The sequence below is a fragment of the Anopheles merus genome, chromosome 3R, assembly GCF_017562075.2.
Source record: "Anopheles merus strain MAF chromosome 3R, AmerM5.1, whole genome shotgun sequence".
Lineage (NCBI taxonomy): Eukaryota > Metazoa > Arthropoda > Insecta > Diptera > Culicidae > Anopheles > Anopheles merus.
The window spans coordinates 37,782,496-37,804,101 of NC_054084.1; the positions used below are offsets into that span (position 1 = coordinate 37,782,496).

Consider the following 21,606-nt stretch of genomic DNA (forward strand, 5'->3'; position numbering starts at 1 on the left):
CGTTCGTGGGTTGGGATTACACCGTCACTTCCTTCCCTGCCGCAAGAGAACACGATACCCTTTCCCTTTTCTGTCTGTCGGTCGTGCTCTCCTCAGACCTAAAAACAGGCAAACCCAACAGCAGTGCCAAGATGTCTAGAAATGCGTCGTTAGTTTGGTCGTTAGACGGGAGGTGCAGGGATTGGTAGGGGAAGCTGTACGAGACGTTGTGTGCTTGCGTGTGTGTGTGTGTGTGTGCGCGCAGAGAAAACACAGCCAATCGGTTCGTTCCTCTATGCGTAGGAGAGTACGCAAAGAAGGAGTAAAAGAGCAATGAAGAAAAGGGAATGAAAAAAAAAATACAACACACATGTGCGCACGCGGAGAACCCAACTCTGTACTCGAGGGGGCGAAAAGAGTGGGCCGTAGAAACGTGGTGTGTCTCGTTCGTTTGTTCGGTCGTCACCTTGCCTTCCCGCTTCTGCCCATTGCGGATGCCCGGTACAGTGTGTAAAGCGTAGCATTGCACAGCGACAAGTTGTGGATATTGTACTGTGAATCGTTCGTATGAATTATGATAACATGTTACCAGTTCATGAAAGTGCAATCAGCATCATGGATATTAGAGATAGCTGAAATTACTATCCAGCTATGGGTATACTAATATATAACGGTTTGGGGTGGACCTCTTAGAAAACCTGAACCTCTCAGTAAATACCAATAAATACGTATGTTGACGTTTAACTCAAACTTAAATCTTTAAAATATATTATTTTTTATTGCAATATACAGTGTTTTAGTAGTAGAGGCTGCCGCAAGAAGAAGTTACTGCAAATCTGTTATGTTCTGATATTTGTATTATAATTAGTCAATATCGAGGACCTTTCTTTTTGTATAATAATAACATTCAAATTTTCCTCCTGAACTAAAAAACAAAAAAACATTCCAATTTGGTGGTCGGTTGTTTGTCTCTGTAAAGACCACCAAATATGAAGCTGAATTACAAATGTTTGGATTACGAGTAATAGTCAAAGAGGCTCTTATAATCAGGCTAGTTTGGTTTATTTCATATTTAAAATATTAATTTGTATTTTATTCTGAATCACAAAAGCTACCCCAAAATACTTTTTTTAATAAGAGTTATTTCCTTATATACTTATAAGGTGCTATGTAAAGCGATTAAACGGTGGTAATACTAAGAATTATACTCGTTTTCATTGATGGTATCGCCTACGTTGGTATTAATCGTAAAGACTTGACGGATATAAAATATTTTGTTTTGGGCTTATAATGGAGTAGAAGTGGTTGCCAACTGAAAAATTTAATTATATTTTTCCAATGAGTTTAACTTATGGGGAATTGGTAACAATGTTAGCGCATAAAAGAGAACTTAAGAGATTTTGTACAAATCATGCAGCAATTAGATAAACTTGTTTTACGCATTACGTCCTCACTCGTGCTGAGCACACTGTAGCACACACATATATATCCGGCAAAGAAAACAACGCACGCACTACGCCACCGACGCGAAGAACGAACCGGGGGCACAACACAACGACGCAGCATTCGAGATATTCACTTCGTTCTTGACGCTGCCGTGGTGCGGTTCAGTTTTCTTCCACTGCGCGGAACCGCGCGCCGTGTGTGCCTTTTGAAGCAGAGAGCGCCCGAGAGAGAGAGAGAGAGCGTGCGCTCGCTCCGAGAAACGAGTTGTATTTTGACAGTTGAGTTTGCCGTGGGTGTGAGACGGAAAGAGAGAATAGCCGTGTTAACGCAAGTGCGCGAGAGGAAAGATATATCGAACGACGGGCAGAAAAATAAACGTACAAACGGGTCGACGGGTCGGTGGTGTGTGTTGTACTGGTTATATCGTCGTTCGCTGTTGTATTTTTTTTCTTCTGTTACTCTCGCCCGTTCGCTTGGTTTTGCGCGAAAAGTGTGACTTTTTGAATTGATTTTTCACCACCAATTGTTCACCGACCGGATTAGAAAATTAGCGCAAACGATTGGTGCGAAGAAAAATTGTACCAAACGGTAGTCGGTGCGTGCAGGGTAAAGCGGCAACCATTAGAAAACCCTAAGTAAAGTGTTTCCCGTTTTGTTATGGTTTCTGGGTAGGCGAGTGGTATGGGAGGTAATAATTAGCAAAACGGACGGAATCCCCCCATCTGTGCGCGTGTGTGTGTGTGTTACCATAACATCTGTGTGGGAAGAAAAATAGAACGGGTTGCTTTGCTTTCGTAACGCAAGAAAAACAGAGCAGCAGCCGCAGCAGCAGACAGAAAGAGGAAATACACTCAGCATGGTACTGTGTGCGAGTCGTTGGTGAGTTGGTGTGAGTGCCGAACCTCCTAAAAGGGACGCAACAATAACAAAAGCCTCCCTTCGCCGCCAGGCCCCAACGCAGTAAAATTAATCAAACTCCGTGGGTTGCATCGTTCGCGCTCGTGTGTGTGTCTCCCCCGTTGTGACGCGTACATCCGCTGTGTGTTCCTAGTTGTGTGTGTGTGCGCGGATACTATAGCACACACAGGCGTGGGTGGCTGTGCCGTTCCGTTGTGGGTGTTGAGTGTTTTGGTCTCGTGTTGCGCGTGGCTGTGTAGCGCGACGAAGATTCACAGCATCCGATCGTGTGCGCATCCTCTAGAGAAAGCGAGACTGTAGGGTTCCCCGGTCTGTCCCGCGGCAGCAAACAAAACAAAAACAGTTTGTTGGCCCTTGCTTGCCTTGAAGGAGGAGGAAAGGAGAAGAAGCAACAGCGCGCTACCGACAACGGGTGGTTTTTCACGGTCCGGGAGTTTTCCGGGAAAAGTTCCAATTACACAGGGAGAGGGCATTGCAAATGCTTGTTCTTCTCGTGACGTCGTTTTATGTAAGCACACGATTTTCCTAGCAGCTAGAAGTCTTCTGTATGTGTGTGTGTGTGTGAGCCTCGGTGGAAGAAGCGAAAATACTTGACAAATCGAAGCATCCATCTGTGCCACAGGATTTAACCAGCACCATCATCCTCCCGCTGGTATGGTGTTGGGGTGGTGGTGAAGAAAACACCTCTCCCAACGATGGCAGTAGGCGCAGCAGCAGCCGCATCCCTACCGACCACCGAACGCCGTGAACGCGATCATCAGCAACAGCAGGACGAAGATACCGGAGGCAGCGAGAGCGAGACAGCCGTCGTGATGTGTTGCAGTGAAAGGTTTTGAGGGCGACAGAGTAGTAGTGTGCGGAAAAGGCGAAAACTCTCGCGAAAATTTGCGTTCAGTAACAACGGTGAGGAGAGGAATGAAGAGGGTATGGGTGTGTGCGCGCGTCTCTATACCCCCGTGTCGATGAATGCTGCAAATTGTCAAACCAAACGCCACAGTTGCCTTACAAACGACTGAGCTGCTGAGTCGTTCCGCGGAGAGAACGATTTTGTAATAAAACAAAAAGAAAAGGTGCACAAAAAAGAGTAGGGGAGGAAAAGTGGGTGGTGGTTTTGGGAATCGATCGTGCACCGAAACCCTAAGATTGCGGTGCGACCACGCGATCACGCGATCTAGACGATACCGGAGTAGGGAGTGTAGTAACACGCCGGGGAGCAGAGGAGCGTTAGTGTGTAAAAATAAAAATGCTCCGATTAATTGCCGCCATCCTTGCCGTCGTTGGCATTTGGTTGCCGCAAGCCGCGCACGGCGGCATTCGTGCGGACGACGGTGACACGCTGCCAATACTGCCCCAGGCCGGGCTGTCCGGTGGCAACTTTTGCCAGCGACACTGTCCCTGCCTGGGAAATGCCATCGATTGCTCGAAGAAGAACCTCAAGACGCTGGCCGTGCCGATGCCGAGCTGGGTAGACAATCTGTAAGTATACGTGCGATGCTGTCATCCCTGTGCAAGTACAGGGGGAAGGGCTGGGTGGTAGACTCAAATTTTCCGCCAACTGTCTCTCGTGTACGACGGAATCTCCGTTTTTAAACACATCCATTAGTCGGCGCGAATGCGGCTTACCAACCACCATCATCACCGTCATCATTATGCCCATGATCATCACGCGTCACCGTGTTTTGCATTGCTCTCGGTCCCTCGGAGGGCCGTACCGTGTCCGCCTTTATGACAAGCACGGACACGGAGCGATCCCAGCACTCCCTACGGTTGGAAGGTTTTTGATTTATTAATATAACACACACAATCTTTTCTCAACCCGACGAAGACGACGCCACTCCGAACCCCTTAAAAGGCCACCGACAAGCGCGGTCACGCCAGGGAGAAGAAGTGTCGTCACACACATACACCACGCTCCCGATGACGGAGACACTCCGTGCCAAAAGTGCAATCGGCGAGATGTGTGGCGATGCACCTTTTTCCATGCCATGCAACGGAATGCCAATAAGCATCGAAAAATTAATGGATAGACCGCACCATCGCCGGTTTCGGCCGGTTGCGTTGACATTTCCGGCACGGGGAAAAACCCGGAGTCCATTTTCGCGACTGGTGTGCCGTTCGTTCCGGCAAAGTGCAATCCATCACGGGTGCGATGTAAAGGTCGTGCCCTCGGTCGTGGTAGGGAGAGGGAACTTTAAAATTCTGTTTCGGAAATGGTTAATCGGCCGGGGCGAACATCATTTTCTCATTAATTAAAAGGTCTTCGACCGAGGAAACCCTTACGCACTCTTGCCTTCTGCTTAGGGAAATACGAAAAGCAGGAAGTGGGAACTGTTTGCAGCAGAGTCTGATCACTCTGCAATGATGGGGGAGTCGTGTGCGAAAAGCATAACTCTTCTATTTTGGGGCCGATAGGATCGTTTTAATCGAACCGAAGGCCTGGAAATGGGAAACGAGAAAGCAAGCCTTTCGATGGAGTTGCTGCTGCTGCCCGACAATTGTCTGACCAGCGTGCGAACCGAATGTTTGGTCGATTGAGGGTGGTCTGTCTCGGTAGAGGGCAAACGAAAGTGTATGCAAATTACAGAACAGTGATATGAAACAAAGAAGCTTTGGCAACGATCGATATCTCACCGGGGGGGCGCTTTTGCAGCGGGTTGGTGTTGTTGCTGCAACATTAAGTGATGATAATCGCTTGTTTTTTATGTTTGGCATACAATCTTATAGACTTTTTTTGTTCATATTTACACGGAGAAAGAGTTGATGAAGCAAATATTTATTCAAAAACTTTTTAATTATGATATCAAGCATGAACATGGAGATGGAAGAAAAGTGTCCTTGATGAAATGGTATTTAACGTATGTTTCGTCTGAATTGAGCTTTTACTAGTTTATTTGACCCGGTTACAGGGCTATGCAATATATTTGTGGGGTTATCAGGATGCGTTAAAGACAACGCAATTCCCAGGTAGTCTCTTAAATCCAAGAGATATTTTAAGACCAATTAGTTCCAGGAGCTTTTACATAATCCGTACTGGAACTTAATATAATGCCAGGTCTTAGAGTTGGGTTTAAACCTACATAGGGCCTGGAATAAAGCCGGTCTCATGGTACAGTCGTCAACTCGTTTGGTTGTTGAGCCAAAGAAGAAGAAGAAGAGGGCCTGGAATTGGCCCTGACACCATATCGGTCCTGCAACAGATCCTGGTTCCATTTCGGGTTTGGAATACCTTACCGATTCTGAAACTGATCCTATACTGGTCCTGGAACCCGTATCAGTACTTTAACCGAACTCACACCAGACCTGGAACAGATCCCGTGCCTGTACTGGTTCGGGCATTGTTTTCTTTTGTATATCGCTTTTGTAAGTGTTTCAAAACCTGTAACATTCCTTGAACAGATCTAGGCAAGATTTCTCCATGAAACTTCAGCTTTTTTTTATTCTGGACTAAAAACAGAACCTATATGACTTAACAACTTGTCATGAGCCAAGCCAAGAATGGACCTTCCCCCGTAGCAAGGACTGACTATCCGGCTGCTTCCGGTATTGAATAAAGTCTGGAAAATCTTTATCGACCGGCCTGTTCGTGTAGGACGTTTACGTCGAGTTGAAGAGTATCTATCTCAGTCAAGGCACTATTACGCCCAGTTTGTTTTCCTGTATTTTTATTTGCGTAATTGAAGTTGTAATCGAAACTAGCTATGTGTTAGTTATACCAGTAAGCAGTTGTATCAAGAAATTTTTTTGAAATCTCTTCATCACTTCAAGGAGACACAGTGGCTCACTAAATTAATGGTACAGCTGAATGTAATTTGGAAAGTTAGTTTAGACATTTAGATATTTAGATTGCCTTTGTTAATGGATTTCATGATTCACTCCAGTCAAATTCAGCCTAAGCATGAATTTGATCTTTTTTTTTACAAAAAATGCATAACACCAAAATCACGAGAGCACAAAATTCCATGTCAAAATGTCTACAAAAAATGACAAAAATTGCACTCACATCAAAATATGTCCCAAGAGTACGAAGTTGTATAATTATCATTCATTCCTTTTGATTTTTACAGGAATATAATTTACCAGACACTTTTCATTACTTAAGATAATTACTTTGAGATAATGGCATCTAAATTAACACATTCGTCCATGTAATAATAGGGTATACCGGTCAATTGGTTGACTTGAAATTTACGCATTTTTGTTAAGTCAGGCTTAAGTGTAAGGGTCAAAGTATCATAGCTTTATATTTTGAAATCAAGTTGATGATTATAGGGAGATTATCTATAGAATGGTATCAATGTTTTATGTCTAGATTTAGAACTTACTACGATATTTGCGAAAGGTTAAGTGTACCATCATCACATGTGAGACTCTGTACATGTGGAGAACCATTTCTGTTAGCCTGTTATAGGAAACAAGAGTATGTAGGACTATCAATCAAATAGAATACGATAATATTCAATCACTCAACATATCTTTCAATAGAATAAGCCCAGCAACACTATCAGTATTAGTTAAAATTAGGAAATAAACAATGCAGGAAAATTCCATTGCAAAAATCAATGATTTCGCTGCATTTATTGTAACATTGTTGCACCTCACCGATAAATGCACTTGGTAGCAAGGGCTCGGCAAACAAAGAACTCCATCCTCTGCTGTGTCTGTTGCTCATCTTATCGGATGCCACACGTCCGCCTATCAGCACAGCACAGCCTTTTTTCACGGCCAGTTGACACGACTTACGTGATACAATGCACAAGCACAGGCCGGTCAGTCCCTGGTAGATTTTCTTCCCTACTATCACACTCACACACACCTTTCCCTTGCCGTTGATTACACATGATCCACATTATTGTAAACATGCGTTGGCTCCGGGGGGATATGCACTTGCACATCTCGTCGAGCATCAATCGATCGTTCACATCACACAGATCGATCAATCAGCACTTTGGTGTGTGCGGGAGTGTGCGGGAGTCGATGGTAAACTGTTGGAGATTGCACGCTGCGCTTGATGGGTCGTGTATTTCGGGCTTACGTGTTGTGCGTGACGTGCCAAGCCAGACGATCTCATCCTTCACACAAATGCACGCTGCGCACTGCAGGTGATTGCAATGAGCTCCTCGTTCTAAAATGGAACACACTTCCGGAAAGCTTAGATGTAAAGATATCCAATTTTGATGGTGTTGAGATAGAGAGATATATCCAGTCGATAATTGGAATTTGTTCATGTTAAATCAAGCAATATTGTTTATATTTTGAAGATACTTCAATCGTCCCCATGTGCATTTGTCGCTGACACTCTGCTTGACACACCAAATGGTGTTCGTTGTTCTAGCTGTGTTGTAAGGCTTATCGTGTTCGGTTCTCGAACACCCACTCTCGGGCACGTATTTGTACACTCCCGCCTGTGACAGCCATCCGCGCGGTAAAATACACACGCGTAAAGGCAAAACTAAAACCCGAACCCTCGTGTGACACGAGATATGGTGGAGAGGAGAACGACACAGAAACAAACGCGTATATGGCTTCGATTGCCTATCGGAAGGTTTTTCAGCTGCTGCAGCATTGCTGTTGACACTTTAGCTTTTCCTCTTGTATCGCCGCAAACTCGTGCGCAATTGCCGTTGTACTAGGAGTGGAAGAGAGTAGGGCGGGTTGGAGCGTGTTCCTTTTGCTACGGCAACATGCGCATATGTGGAGCTCAAAGCGAAACGATCACGGACCAGCGGTGTTTAACTAGAACGCGCATTTTGTCCATGTACGTACGGGTCGGTACGTCATAAGGGCCCTTGTTGTTGTTGTTGTCGTGGCTTGTCGTTTCCCTTTACATTCTACGCAATGTTTCCATGCACACTGACACGATTTTCCTTCTTAAGATGAGATCATTCGATGGGGCTTGGTTTGGTTTTGGACAGCAAAAAGAGACAAGCGTTTTCTAAGACAGTACTTTTTGTTTGTTTTTCAATTTGAAAGTAGAAAGAAGTTGGGTCCCGGTCCTCTGTAGCTGCCAAGTAAAAAGGGCTGTTGTGTGTGTGTGTACCTTGTTGAGCATTAAACGGCCCTCAACTATCGATAGGATTGCTTATCAGCGAAATTTTGAGCGACATGGGGCATTGAATTTTCTAGTTTTCGATAGCTAATGTGCCAACCAGTGTAATAAGTGATACTTCCCAAAAAAAAAAAAAACATGCCCTGGCTGGCTGGCACTCTTATCGCATGGGAGAAGTTCTACGATGCGTGTTTGAACAGGCGGCTTTCCGAGAAATAGGTTTCTTTGCACCATTTTCTGTGTGGTTGTTGTATCTCCAATCACTTGCCTGCCGCCCCTTCCCCTCTTAGACAGCGAAGACACACGACGGGCCCAGTCATCAATCGATCGATCGCGTTTGTGTGTTTACATTCGATTTGGAAAAAGGGCTGGCTGGCATAATCTTGGCCTTTTTTCTTCTTCCTTTTCTTTGGGCACTGTTTTATAGTTGTCTGTTTATGCTGCGTGATGATCGATAATGGGTTGGTGTCGTCGTTTGTTGCTTCGAGAAGTGTGATAAGAAAGCCCACATTAAGGCGTACAATGCGCGTGCTTCGATAGTTTTGTGGAGCCAGGAGGAGCCGTGAAGGAGAACCATTGAAGGGGCCACATAGACGAGTGTCAAGTGAACTATCACCACTGCGGGATGCGCCATTCCCATTTGCTATCTCTACTATTTGCCGGAGAGTTATAACAATCAAATTGAATAGCATCAATTCAATTGCCATGCAATCAAAAGAAGCTCCAATGTTTACCCATCAATCATTTACGATTAGGGAAAGCCGTAACGGGTAACGGTTTATCGGAGCAAAGCTCTGTAATGAATTGTGTGGTAAAAAGGTGGCGATTTAAACACGCTTTTAACACAAAGCTTGGAAACATATTCGAACCACTCGTGTAGCAGGTTTTACTCTTCATTAGTATGTTTGATTTCTATATTTTCGCTCCTATGCGCAGAATTCTTAAATGGTAGGATAATTTCTTGGAAATGTTGACATGTTTTCTATTTATGTTTTCGTAGCATCAAATGGACCGTACGTACGTACGACGATACAGTAACATTTGATTTACTTATTATCGCTCTATTGGTGTGGTCGGGTTGATAAGTTCGATAAGATAGGTGGCGAGTATTTATTTGGCCTTACTACACAAACCCTTCGCAGACCTTCGCCTATCGATGTGCTAGCGACACCGCGGCATGGTGTGGTCCCAGGCAAGCTGCACCGATAGGTGTTCGATAAGGGGGCGAACCGGGGCGGTAGCATAAAAATCAAGATCAAAGGCAAAACATGTAACAGTTTTATTACTCGTGAATTATTGCCCTTTCGATTGTGCGTTAGCAATCCCGCGGTGCGGTGTTCCGGGAAGAAACTAATCACCCTATACTCTTGATACTTTTTACTTTTTATATGCTAAAATCACATTGAAAGCTATATTAAAACTTGTATGTATGCTTTAAACTAGTTCACCTTTACGCTCAAAGTCCACCCAGCACGTTTGGCGCGTAGTGCGAAGTCTTTTGATTGATGCGTTTTTATCTATGAGTTTCGATAAACCGCCGGCCACCACTCTCACGATCGGATCATTTCGACACTAGAATTCAACGAATCGACGTTTCCCATTTTCCTTATCACGACCATGGTTTGTTGGCAAAAGTAGAAAAAAGCATGATTTTTTTTTCAGCCCTTCTATCGCATTTTTGATTGGCATAGGCAACGGGAGAGGTTACATTTTGCAGCGAGCGATTTAGATAATCTATCTTATATCGTTTAGCGTGTGCGTGTGAGTGTGCAGGTAGCAAAAAAAAGGAACCAATTGTGTTCGATTTATCATAATTTTCAGCAATTTGAATAGATAAGATGTGTGACATTTGCGCATCCCCTCCGTGCTGGGTTAAAACATAGTGCGATCATTTCTTTCGCAATATGTCAAAAAGGGGAGCAAACATAGTTTTTAGTTTTTTTTCTATCCTTTTTGTCTATTTCAAATTTGTTTACAAGGTTTTCCAGGGGTTTTCATAGTTTTAGGACGCTTCCTTGTCTCTTTCTAATGGGAAGTGGACTTGATAGGATGGTTAATGGAAACATTATCTCAGGAAGGGAATTTGTACTTGGAACATTTAAAGCAAATGATAACAACCATCCAAAGCTGCATTTGGTGCACTGAAATTCACCCAGAATTGATAAAATCTTTAAAATTCAAATGACGACTATCATGGAAGTCGAACCATATCGGTTCCAATGCTACCCTTTCCCGACTGATATGGTCTGTGGTATGTCTGACGTCTCGTTCCATATGCATCAGCAGGCTGTGCATGTGCCATGGATCTGTGCAGGGCTCGCTCGTTCGTTGTGCAATGCCCGCACGGGCAAAAAACCCCGATCGCGGGCCCTGCGTCGGCCATGTCGGATACGATTTTGCAAATTGTCCATTTAGTAGGTAGCAGCGCCGCCAACCATCTAACGGTTATCTATGTGGAGCTAGAGCTGTGAACCCCTTAGCAAGATACAGCAGAACCGGCTCGAGTTTCGGAGCTGGTGGGTTGGTGCAAGGGCAAAGAGGGCCGGGCGGGGTGACTAATCGCAAACGACTTACAACCGGGGTAACAGCCTTGCTTTTGCGCGTTTGCTAAGCGTGTGTGTGTGTGTCAGTTTTTAAAATTGATCTTACCACACCCAGCATCCGACGACATGATGGTGATGGTCGCGTTGGTGGTCAGCTGGTGAAGTTGCGCTCTGTTTTTGCATAAGCTTTTAAAATCTGAATTCAATCGACCCTAGAGAGAGAGAAAGAGAATGGAATGTGGGTGTGTACAATCGAATATGATTTTGCGAAAGGAAATAGATTGCATTTGCGTGCGTGACGGTGTAGTACTAAACCACAAGGCACTGAACTAGTTGATCTTAAAATGTTTGTAAATAAAGACAGTTTTTTACTTAAAAATAAAATGATTGAAAACTACACTATTTTTTGAAAAGGATGTAAGAAAATTGTAATCATTTTATCTGCCTATAAACTCCTGCCACGTACAATACATTCTACAGGTTTCAGCTGAGTCACCAAATAATGTGACCGGATGTGCAATCATCATTCCATTAATATCATCTCCCATCCGTATGCGTATCCGTTGGCATGTGTTGGGTTTTATTTCTAAATTCAATTCCCCACTCTCCAGTGTAAGGTAATTGCGGAAATGCGGACTTGCTCATTAAACTATCCCACCTGTGGATTGATTAGACTGAGTGTCTCCCGCGGCGTGGTCCGTCACTGGCAAAAGGTCTAGCGAAACACGTTTTCGCCCCGGCGTGTGGAGAATGTTGAGGAAATCCCCTATGGCAAATGAATAATAATATTAGGGCCCTCCCGCGCATGTGCATTCTTTGTGCCCTGGGGGTTGCCAATATACAACAACATCAGGCCGCCTACACACGTGTGTGTGTGTGTCTCTATCTCTGTATTCAGCAAGTTGATTATCGACTCTCGGTGGATGTAGCTGAAGCTTTGACTGGGAGTGTGTGGAGGTGTACTTCGACCATTCATGAGTGCTGCAAACCGAGCTGACGAGAGGGGGTGGGTCATATGATGCAGTTTACATTGCGTTGCACACTGTCGATGTTGATGTGTGTGCGCTAACTAGCTGCTGACGGAACAACGGATTAGCCAGCTTGGTGCCAAGTAAAGGAACGCTGATGTGGCGTTGTACGTTGGTGGTGATGTTTGTGGTTGCAATCAGCACACATTCCCGTCACGCAGCTCATCAAGTTACGCTGTGATAGGATGATATTACGTACTACTAACTAATTTCATATCATTTTAGCTCTTTGTCCTTCAAAGCTACGTTTCAATCTACTAAATGACTGCCCATTTTTAAGTCGTTTTATAGCTTTAAAAGATGCTTGAATGACTAAATCGAACTGTTTTCATTATCATGCGAGAAATAATAATCAATAAACCTGACAACTTGATGCTCATGCGATTGATTAATGTATTACTTCATTCATCAAATTGAACGCGCATGTTCATTGATTATATGCAGAACCGGAACCGGACGATACGGGGGTAACAGTTTTTCATAGCTTCCCCTGTCGTCTATCTGTTCCCACGGCCATAAATCATGGGACTCTTTTTAAAGCCGAATAGCATTCTTTTTTGGGTTGATAATTACTATTTCCCATGATAACACAACACTTTTAGACTTTTGTTATCATCAAAAAATTACTGTCTTGTTGTGTCTGTGTGTCACAAAAAGTATAAAACATGAACCTGTATCAGTGAAGCTAAAAGTTCCAGTTGATTACAAACGATTCTAATGCAGAGAATATTGCATATTCTTTAAGACTGATTGTAATTGGTTTTAATAGAAACGCGTAATCGTCTGGAATTTTTTAATATATTTTAAATTTGAAACATGCAATATTTGTGTGTGTTACTCCCAGGTGCAATATTTGTGAGTGTTACTCCCAGTACAAATGATGTTTGGCTTTTTCGGTCGCGTACCTAGCGCGATGTTTTGGCACCATTAATAGAACACACCTTTTTCTGGCTCTTATCTTATCGGTGAATTGTTACGTTACCGGTGTGTGATTATACTGACTACAGTTGTTGTTTTTTTACCAAACCATCCATAATCTTCGCGTAAATCCAAACATGTGTCTATGTAAATGTTGTTTTTTCTTAAGTTTAATTTTGTTTTGCGTCAGTATGCAAAGTCACAAAATTATGCAACATACTTATTTTTCAAGTGATGATTGTATGGTCTGTTGCGAAGCCAATTATCATTAAACCGCAACTCACCTCAGCCAAACCCCACTTTTTCCCCGTTTGAAAGCACGTATGATTGATTTATAATGACCGTCATTAGAGCCGTTATCTAGCATTTTTATAATCTTCTGACCGACGATTTTTTTTTGTTGGGTTTTATTACAGCGATCTGGCGTCCAACCGTCTGAGCCACGAAACGATTTCGACGCAATTGCGAGACCTTGGGAAGTTACAGGAGCTGTAAGTAAAAACAAATAGTACCAAGATTTGCTGGTGCTTAAAGAAAAACACTTTTACATTGCATTCGTTTACCAACATACTCCCTTTTCTAGGAACTTAAACAACAATCGGCTACATCGCTTGCCCGTGTTGATGGGCGTTCGAAATCTTACCAAGCTGATCGCGAGCAACAATCTAATCGAAACGATCGACGCTGAAGCGTTAGCGGGCTTGCCGGCGTTGAAGTTTCTCGACCTATCGCGCAACGCCATACAGGAGGTGCAGTACAGCTCGTTTCCGGTGAAAAACAATCTACAGTATTTGAACTTGAACTTCAACAAGCTGGTTGTTCTAACGAAAGGGACATTCAATCGGCTGCAATCACTGAAAAGACTGTAGGTGTTGTGTTAATGTAAGGTACAATAATGCCTACATATTATTTACGTTTCTTTGTTTATTTTTTCTTGCAGTGAAATCAGCAGTAACGGTTTGGAGGAAGTACAAAGTCTCACCTTTCAAAATTTGAACCAGCTGAAAAATCTGAAGCTGAACAACAATCGCATTCCAGCGCTGCTGGATGGCGTATTTCATGGGCTGATTGCGATAGGCACGCTGGAGCTGAACAACAACAGCATCAGCACGATACATAAGGGCGGATTCTTTAATCTGACCAGCCTCACCAACCTCGGCCTGGCGCACAATCGGATAGAGGAAATTGAGCAGTCCGGGTGGGAATTTACGCCAAAGCTGATCAGTTTGGATCTATCGTACAACCAGCTGGAATCGCTGGATCGTTCCACGTTCGAGGAACTGTCGGATTTGCAGACGCTCAACCTGCAAGGCAATCGCATCGCGGAGATTGGCGAGGGTACGTTCAATGAGACAACATCGCTGAAAACGCTGTATTTGAGTGGAAATCGCATCTCGGAGACGATAGAGGACATGTCCGGACCGTTTACCGGGCTCGGCAAGCTTGAACGGCTGTACTTGAACGCAAACCAGATCAAATCGGTCAGCCGGAATGCATTTCTGGGCCTGAAATCGTTGACACTGTTGGAGCTGAGTCAAAACAACATCTCCTCGATACAGAGTAATTCCTTCCGAGATACACCGCAGCTAAAGGTAATGTGATTGGCTGTCTTGTAATTTGTTTATTGTACAATGGTTCATCTTGAATGTCTTTTTTTGTTACAGAATCTGATAATGAATTCGACAAATTTGATTTGTGACTGTAATCTAAGATGGTTTTATCGCTGGATAAGGGATAGGAGCAACGTGTTTCAGATCGATGCCGAATGTATCTATCCGATATGGCTGCGGAATCGGTTAATTCGAGAACTGCACTCTTCAAACTTTACGTGCTGTAAGTATCCAGGGCACATTCCGATTTTGGCAAGCGTAGCGACGATCTACAATTTACACTGTGCGTTATTTATTTACAGATGATTCGCCCAAACCTCACCTGATCGAGGAACCAGAGTCCCAGCTCGGTATCAGAGGCACTAACGTGTCGCTGGTGTGCACGGCCACATCCACAGCAGCGGATCCGATGTCATTCAAGTGGAAGCAAGACAATGCCGAGCTTTCCACCGACCAGTACACGACGCATCAAATAAACAACGAAAACGGCACGATCGGCACAACGGAGTTGATCATACCGAACATACAGCAAGCGGGTGCCGGCAAGTATCAGTGCATCATCACGAACAACTACGGTGTGGTGTACTCGCCGAAGGTAAAGGTGACCGTCGGAACGTATCCCAAGTTTCGCAAGACCCCGTCGGACGTCAGCGTCGAGCCGGGAAAGGTGGCTCGACTGAACTGTGCCGCGATGGGCGATCCGAAGCCACAGATTTACTGGGAAAAGGATGGCGGGAATGATTTCCCCGCGGCCAAGGAGCGCCGAATGCACGTCATCCCGAACGAGGACGCGTTTCTCATACTAAACGTGCAGCTGGTCGACATGGGCGTGTACAGCTGTACGGCAGAAAATCCGGCCGGTGTTATACGCGCCAATGCTTCCGTGATTGTGCTGGAAAGCGAAACGGCAGTACGGCCCGTCACCAATCTGGAGACGGCAATCGGTAAAGCCAGTGTGATCGAGTGTAAGGTGAGTGCCTCGCCGAAACCGGTAATATTTTGGCTGAAGGACGGAGAGCCAATTGGGCTGACGGAACGGCACTTCATTACGGGCGAGGGTCAACTGTTGGTGATCGTCGACACGGAGCAGACCGATGCTGGACTGTACGAATGTCGGTTCGAAAATGAAATCATTAGCGAAGGTGGCTCCACTCGCCTGACCGTGGTCGACGGACCGGAGGATATGCATGGCTCTGTGTTGGGCGAAACAGGGACGTACGGTGCTGCTGCTGCTGGCGGTGGTGTGCTGGAGGAGGTGCAACTGCATGCAAAAATGCTCCACTCTTGGGTGGCAATAGGGTTTGCTCTCATCGGTTGCATTGTGCTGACCTCGTGCATCTGGATGTGCTGTTTGTATCGTATGCAGAAACGCATTCGCCGAGGTGGAAGCGGTTGCCCAAAAGAAACGGAACTCGATCTTGCCACTGGAATGGAGATAAATCAGCCAAACTTAATTGTGCGCAGCGGTGTCGGTACCTCCACTACACCTGCTGGCTATTTTGAGTATTTGATTCCCATGGTACGCAGCGGCGAGGCAACGAGCAACGTGGATGACGACGGTGAGAGTGCCGACGGTGGTACGATCGGGCGTAAACACGAGGGCTTCTATACGGCCGTTTCCAAAACGAATGTACGCTCCACTGAGCTTGACCTGGACGATCTGGACGATGATCTGTCGTCGAAGGATTCGGGCACTGGTGGGGACTGTGCTTCGGCTACCGGTTCGACAAATGCTGCCCATCGCGGCAGTCAGGAGGATCTAAAGTGTTTGCTGCTACATTCGCTGAACCGAAAGCACATCAGCGAGCAGGAGTTAAGTCACCAGAAGCCGTCGTACCAGCTTTCAAGGCGATCGGAAGCACTCGTTTTACCCGGGGCGCACAGCGATCCGGACGACGATCCACGATTGGAGCCTCCGCCGCCGATACCGCCAGTCAATGCGACTACTGCTGTGCTGATGGTTGGGTCAGCCGAGAATAATGCACCCGCGGCGGAGACGATACAGCGGGACGATCGCTTGCCCGCACGTGCGGCACACATAGCAACTCGCATGCCAAACTCACAAACCTTCCCCGTGTTCACGCAACCCACCAGCAGCTCGGTAACGGAATCGACATTACGAACATCCTCGCTGGAAGCGTCGGCCGATCCAATGCTTCCGCCAAAAAAGCCAGCACCACCACAGCAGCAGATACAGGTAAATCAACTGTATCAATTGCTGCTGGAAAACCCTCGCTTGGTGGAAAAGCCGGCCAAATACAGAACCAAATCGATGGACCAGTGTCACGATATGGACGTTCGTCCTGCTTCAGCCAGCAGTGGCATTGGCACGGGAAGTAGCAACGGTAGTACGATGAATGGCGACTTTCCCAGCGAGCAACGCCAGCTATCGTCGAGGATGGTGACGGACGCTAGACGGAAAGTGAAACGGTAGAGCTTCATCCACAGTTCCATCTGCTATAATAGACCGTGAAAGGTCGACCCTTAGACACTCTCCTTAATGATTGTATTTCTCTACGAAGAATGTATCGTTTAAAGCAGCTGGTCTGCTGATTCGTGAGAAACGTCAATATTTATTATCCAGTGATTATTACAATCCTACACTAGCTGATAACGTTTCGCTCCTACCCAAACCGATACTGCTCAAAATTATTACTTCATTACGTAAACTTCTTAACGGTGTGCGCGTGAGTGTGTGTGTGTGTGTGTGCGCGTGTGGAATGGTGATCGTCGTGAGCACAATGTTCAGCGAACTTAATAATTTATTACGTCTCTTTGGGTGCCTTCTACCATTCATTCCAAATTTATTCGTAAGAAAACGTTGCTAATTTTACGCTGTAAAATTTGCATCAACAAGAGTGTGGCGTGAGCATGTAGTTCATTGCATACGTTAGCCTTGATCGATTGAGTGACATTATGCGCATATGTAACCACTTTATGAATTGTTCCTTGCATTAGGATTATAAAACTTCTGTTTTAATTAAGCAATCGATTGCTTTTAGTCAAATTTATGTAATACTGGACTACAAAAAACGGAAGAAGAATTGCCAGCATCCCGGCAACACGTTGTAGGCAGCTAGCGGGGCAGCAAGAAAACAAAATACCAGTTCCTTCAATGTTCGTAGGAACATCATCGATAGGCTTATTCGGAACAAAAAGCACATGACAAAATGATAACGCTAACAAAACAAGAGAATAGGTTTAAAAAAGACTGCTTCAGTGGGAGAACGGCACTTATCCAATTCTAATTTCTTTGCTTTATACGTTGTAAAAATTTGCCGAGCAATGCCTTAAAGAAATGAAGAATTTTGTTTAAAATGAGCGCAAAATATTTGCAAAAGATATACTAACTATTTACTTTGATACGGGACAATGCGTGCGGTATAAGCTCGTGCCCCTTAGCCGGTGCCTGAAAAATTATGTTTTGAAAAGCAACAAGATTATAAAAGTGCCACAAAAGACAACAAGACGCTGTTTGATAGGTCGTAAGCATAGAAGGAGCAAGGGGAGCATATTTTTAGGCAACTCGATTGCAGTGAATGTTTTGCGCACTGTTACAGATTTAGCACGATTTTTGAGTAAGTGTTCAGTGTGGTAAACGTTTGATTTCAACCAGATAAAGATAACACCTGTATGTACGGTACCATTGATCGTGATCGTAGAAAAGTTGCATCGAGCAAAACAAAATTAGAATACGAGAAGCATGCTATTGTGCTAGTTTGAGCGTGTTTTAAATATGTGTGATAAAAACAAGTTTCTTAAATTACTATCATGCTTTCAACAAACAACAAATTGCCTTAAGACTTACTTCAAAGATTGGCTACTAGCAGTGAGTGAATTTAAATCGTTTGGTTAGAAGTTAGGTTTGCAGCTTTGTAATCATTTTGCTTTGTTTGTATGTGTTTGCCCCTCACCTCTCCCCCTAGTACCAAGTGACGAGCTTCAGAATGGGATGATCCTTACGATGTTATTATTCTAAGATTTATTTGTTAGTTGATTTGAAACTGTGATGTTTATTTCTGTTTATTTACCCAGGCAACGCTACAGCGTTTCGTAATGATAAATTAGTGTTAATCTGTAGCCTTATGGTTGGATTCCCCCCTCCCCCTCTCAAAACACAAAATTGTCGCATTTATTGGTCATCTTGTTACCCACTATAGAGCACTTCAACTTCAATTGTAATGTCAAAATTTCACTAAATCTAAAAATTTGAAAGATACTAATATTATAACAAGTCAAAGCTACAGATCTACGCTAACTGTGTAGCCGAATCGGTTAGATATTAGGAACACAAATGCCTTCATAGAGAATAGTGAATGCCTTTACCAGCTACACATTATCAGTTAATTGAATGATGGTTTAAAATTTTTCCTTTACATTGCATAATGTGCATTGAACAGTTGTTCTTTTCAATGACGTGTTGCGCTTAGTCTTCTTTTAGTGACAGAACTCTTACACTCGCAATGGGATCGAGAGGCTTGTAATAGACGTAATGTTTTGAATTAATTTTAAACCAAAGATTGCCGTTTTGCTATATCATCAGATACAATATGTTGTTTTTTAAAGAAGCACATAGAAATCAGATGTAGGAGAGTAAAATATAATGTTTGGAAAGCAGTTTACGCGTGACGCTCCGATACATTGATTTGCTCATCTGATTCTTTGAATTTTGTTTTTTTTTTAATAGTGTTGAAGTAACGTCAGAAGTGTTATGGCACATCATGGAACATCGTTCATAGAACATGAAGTGAATAAATGGCTTAACAGGATTTCGGACAGCTTTTTCATCAAACACAATATAGTCTTATTGTAGCAGTATTTGATTTATTTTATTCAACTTATGCCGCTCAATTTACAAGAATTTCCAAGCTCGCTAAAATACATCCTCTCTTTGCTATATCCTCGCTCTGCATTTGGTTCAACAAATGCTAGTTAGGAATTAGTTTGTTCAAAATCGAATATTTAAAATTATAAATTGCAATCACCCAGCATCCAAATATTTGCTACTTTTTAAAAATCTAAAAAAATAAATTTCTCTTTTAAATAGATCAAACAAACCATCACCAGCAGTGCTTGCTCGTATGCTAATGCATACATTTTTAGCTTAAACAAATAAAATAAACTATTCTGAAGTCGAACTACAATTAGGATTCAAAAATGACCTTAAATCGAATCATGTAACTCCATGAATTACATAATTACAATAACAACCAACCAATAGCGCGTGATAAGATGACCATATAACGGATCGTGTAAACTACATTCAAATGCTGTGTGGCATCTGGCGATAAAACAGTGTAATATTTATCGTACTTCATCCTGAAGTGTATCCTTAAGAGGAAAATAATATTTATAAAAATAACACAAAAGTCAGTTTATGAGTGGAAATAAAAATGTTTGTAAAAATCATTAATTTGGTTGTGCTAATTATTCTACTTATTTTATTACTTGTTCAACTTTTTATTTTTATTTTTAAGAATATTTTATTTTTTTACTGTTATAAAAATACCATCTTCAACCGCAGCTTTACCCGTTTCAGCAACAAATAAACTTACTGAGGGAGGTAAGTTTATTGACTTCACATTGATTTTGGAATCGGTTTTATTTTTTAATTATTTAACAAATAAACAACTACCCTGGATTGTTCTTCCTAAAACTGATGTTAACGATACCAACTATATATGGAAGAGACTTATGCTTACTTCTAGTTTTTGTCGCCGAGATAAGTTAAGTGAAATATTTCCAACAAAACATAAAGTTATTCTGTAGCTGAAATATTAGTGCTTTTTATAGTTTCTCGTATTTTATACAAAAATAAATAACGCATGGTTAACCAAAAGAGAGAATGCTTGCCTTCGACAAGAAAATCTGTCTATTCTCTGAAAAATTGAAAAAAAAATCCTAATCAAACGAAGTGGCCTCCACCAGAAATTCCAAATTGATAAATATGAAAAGAAAAGTAATTTCAAAATTTTTAAGAAACAAGTCAACATCCCGATTTGGCGTACAAACAATTTTACAATATACAAACAATTTCATCGTTCAACGAATTGATGCGTTGACATTTTTTTTTATTATTTTCGCATACTATGATTTATTTTAACTTTTCGTGGTACAATCGCAATCGTCCGTTGAAATATTAATAACAAAATTTAAGGACGTTGCTTCACAAATTATTCGATGCTTTGTAATAAAGGTGTAAGGAGACGTAATCTACATGAGCTCGTTATCGTACATGTTCTCTATTACCCGTGTTCAACAACTGATGCACAAAACCGATCGTTCTGGGATTGTCAGATAGTGTAGAATTTAGTGCATGTCCTTATAATAACACGTAGTAAAACACAAAAACTTTGATGCAATAAAGGTTCATTTATTATTTTTAAAAATTTAAATATTTAATATTTAAAATTTAAATGAAATACGAGAAGCGAATTAATTTTACTTACGCTTACAAGAACACAACAATGACCAAGTTTTAATAGTTTTTTTTTAGCTTCAACATCTATTGTGGAGAAATTTATGTGGACGGTGCCATTATAATATTATTGTGTTACAAGGAGTAAGTATAGTAGAACAGATAGACAACAACAAGAACATACTGGAAATATTCTCCAACAACTAAATGGAAACGATGTAAAGATAGTACGATATATAAAAGTGTTTCATCACCGCCCGAATAGGGACTTGAACCCTAGACCGTTGGATTAAAAGTCCAACGCTCTACCGACTGAGCTATCCGGGCCCATGGAGAGTGTGATTGTTATAAATAAATAGGTTCAGCGTTCGTGCATTGATTCACTTTCCCTTTTGATTCCATCGTTCCAGCATGTGTTTGTCGCTGTCTAAGACGTGGATGCTAATTTGCACTACACGCATACACGAATACAATGCTCGAAATAAATGCAATAAACGCTACACAATAATGGAGTGATGGGATTATTTGATTATTTGTAGATTGGAATTTGATTATTTGTAGATCAGAGACGGTCTAGCGGAACTATCAAAACTATAATATTTGTAACTAAAAAATATATCGTACGGTTTAGCTAGAATCTAAAATAAACTGTTATTCAACTGCAGTTTATTTCCTGCATTCAATGTAGCTCTAATAGCAT

General features: G+C 42.8%; 1 protein-coding gene and 1 non-coding gene across 2 annotated transcripts; one reads left to right on the forward strand and one right to left on the reverse strand.

Annotated features, from left to right (window-relative positions):
* The first annotated feature begins 1,534 nt into the window (after positions 1–1,534).
* Positions 1,535–19,252, forward strand: LOC121595855 (leucine-rich repeats and immunoglobulin-like domains protein 2). The gene is made up of 6 exons (XM_041920155.1): positions 1,535–3,819; positions 13,295–13,369; positions 13,462–13,743; positions 13,819–14,470; positions 14,543–14,711; positions 14,791–19,252. Exons 1-6 carry the CDS (start codon positions 3,587–3,589, stop codon positions 16,920–16,922), a joined length of 3,543 nt encoding a protein of 1,180 aa, XP_041776089.1. The 5' UTR covers positions 1,535–3,586; the 3' UTR covers positions 16,923–19,252.
* A 1,908-nt stretch (positions 19,253–21,160) lies between these two features.
* Trnak-uuu lies at positions 21,161–21,233 on the reverse strand. The gene has a single exon. It is a non-coding gene; the product is annotated as a tRNA-Lys (tRNA).
* Positions 21,234–21,606: the final 373 nt, after the last annotated feature.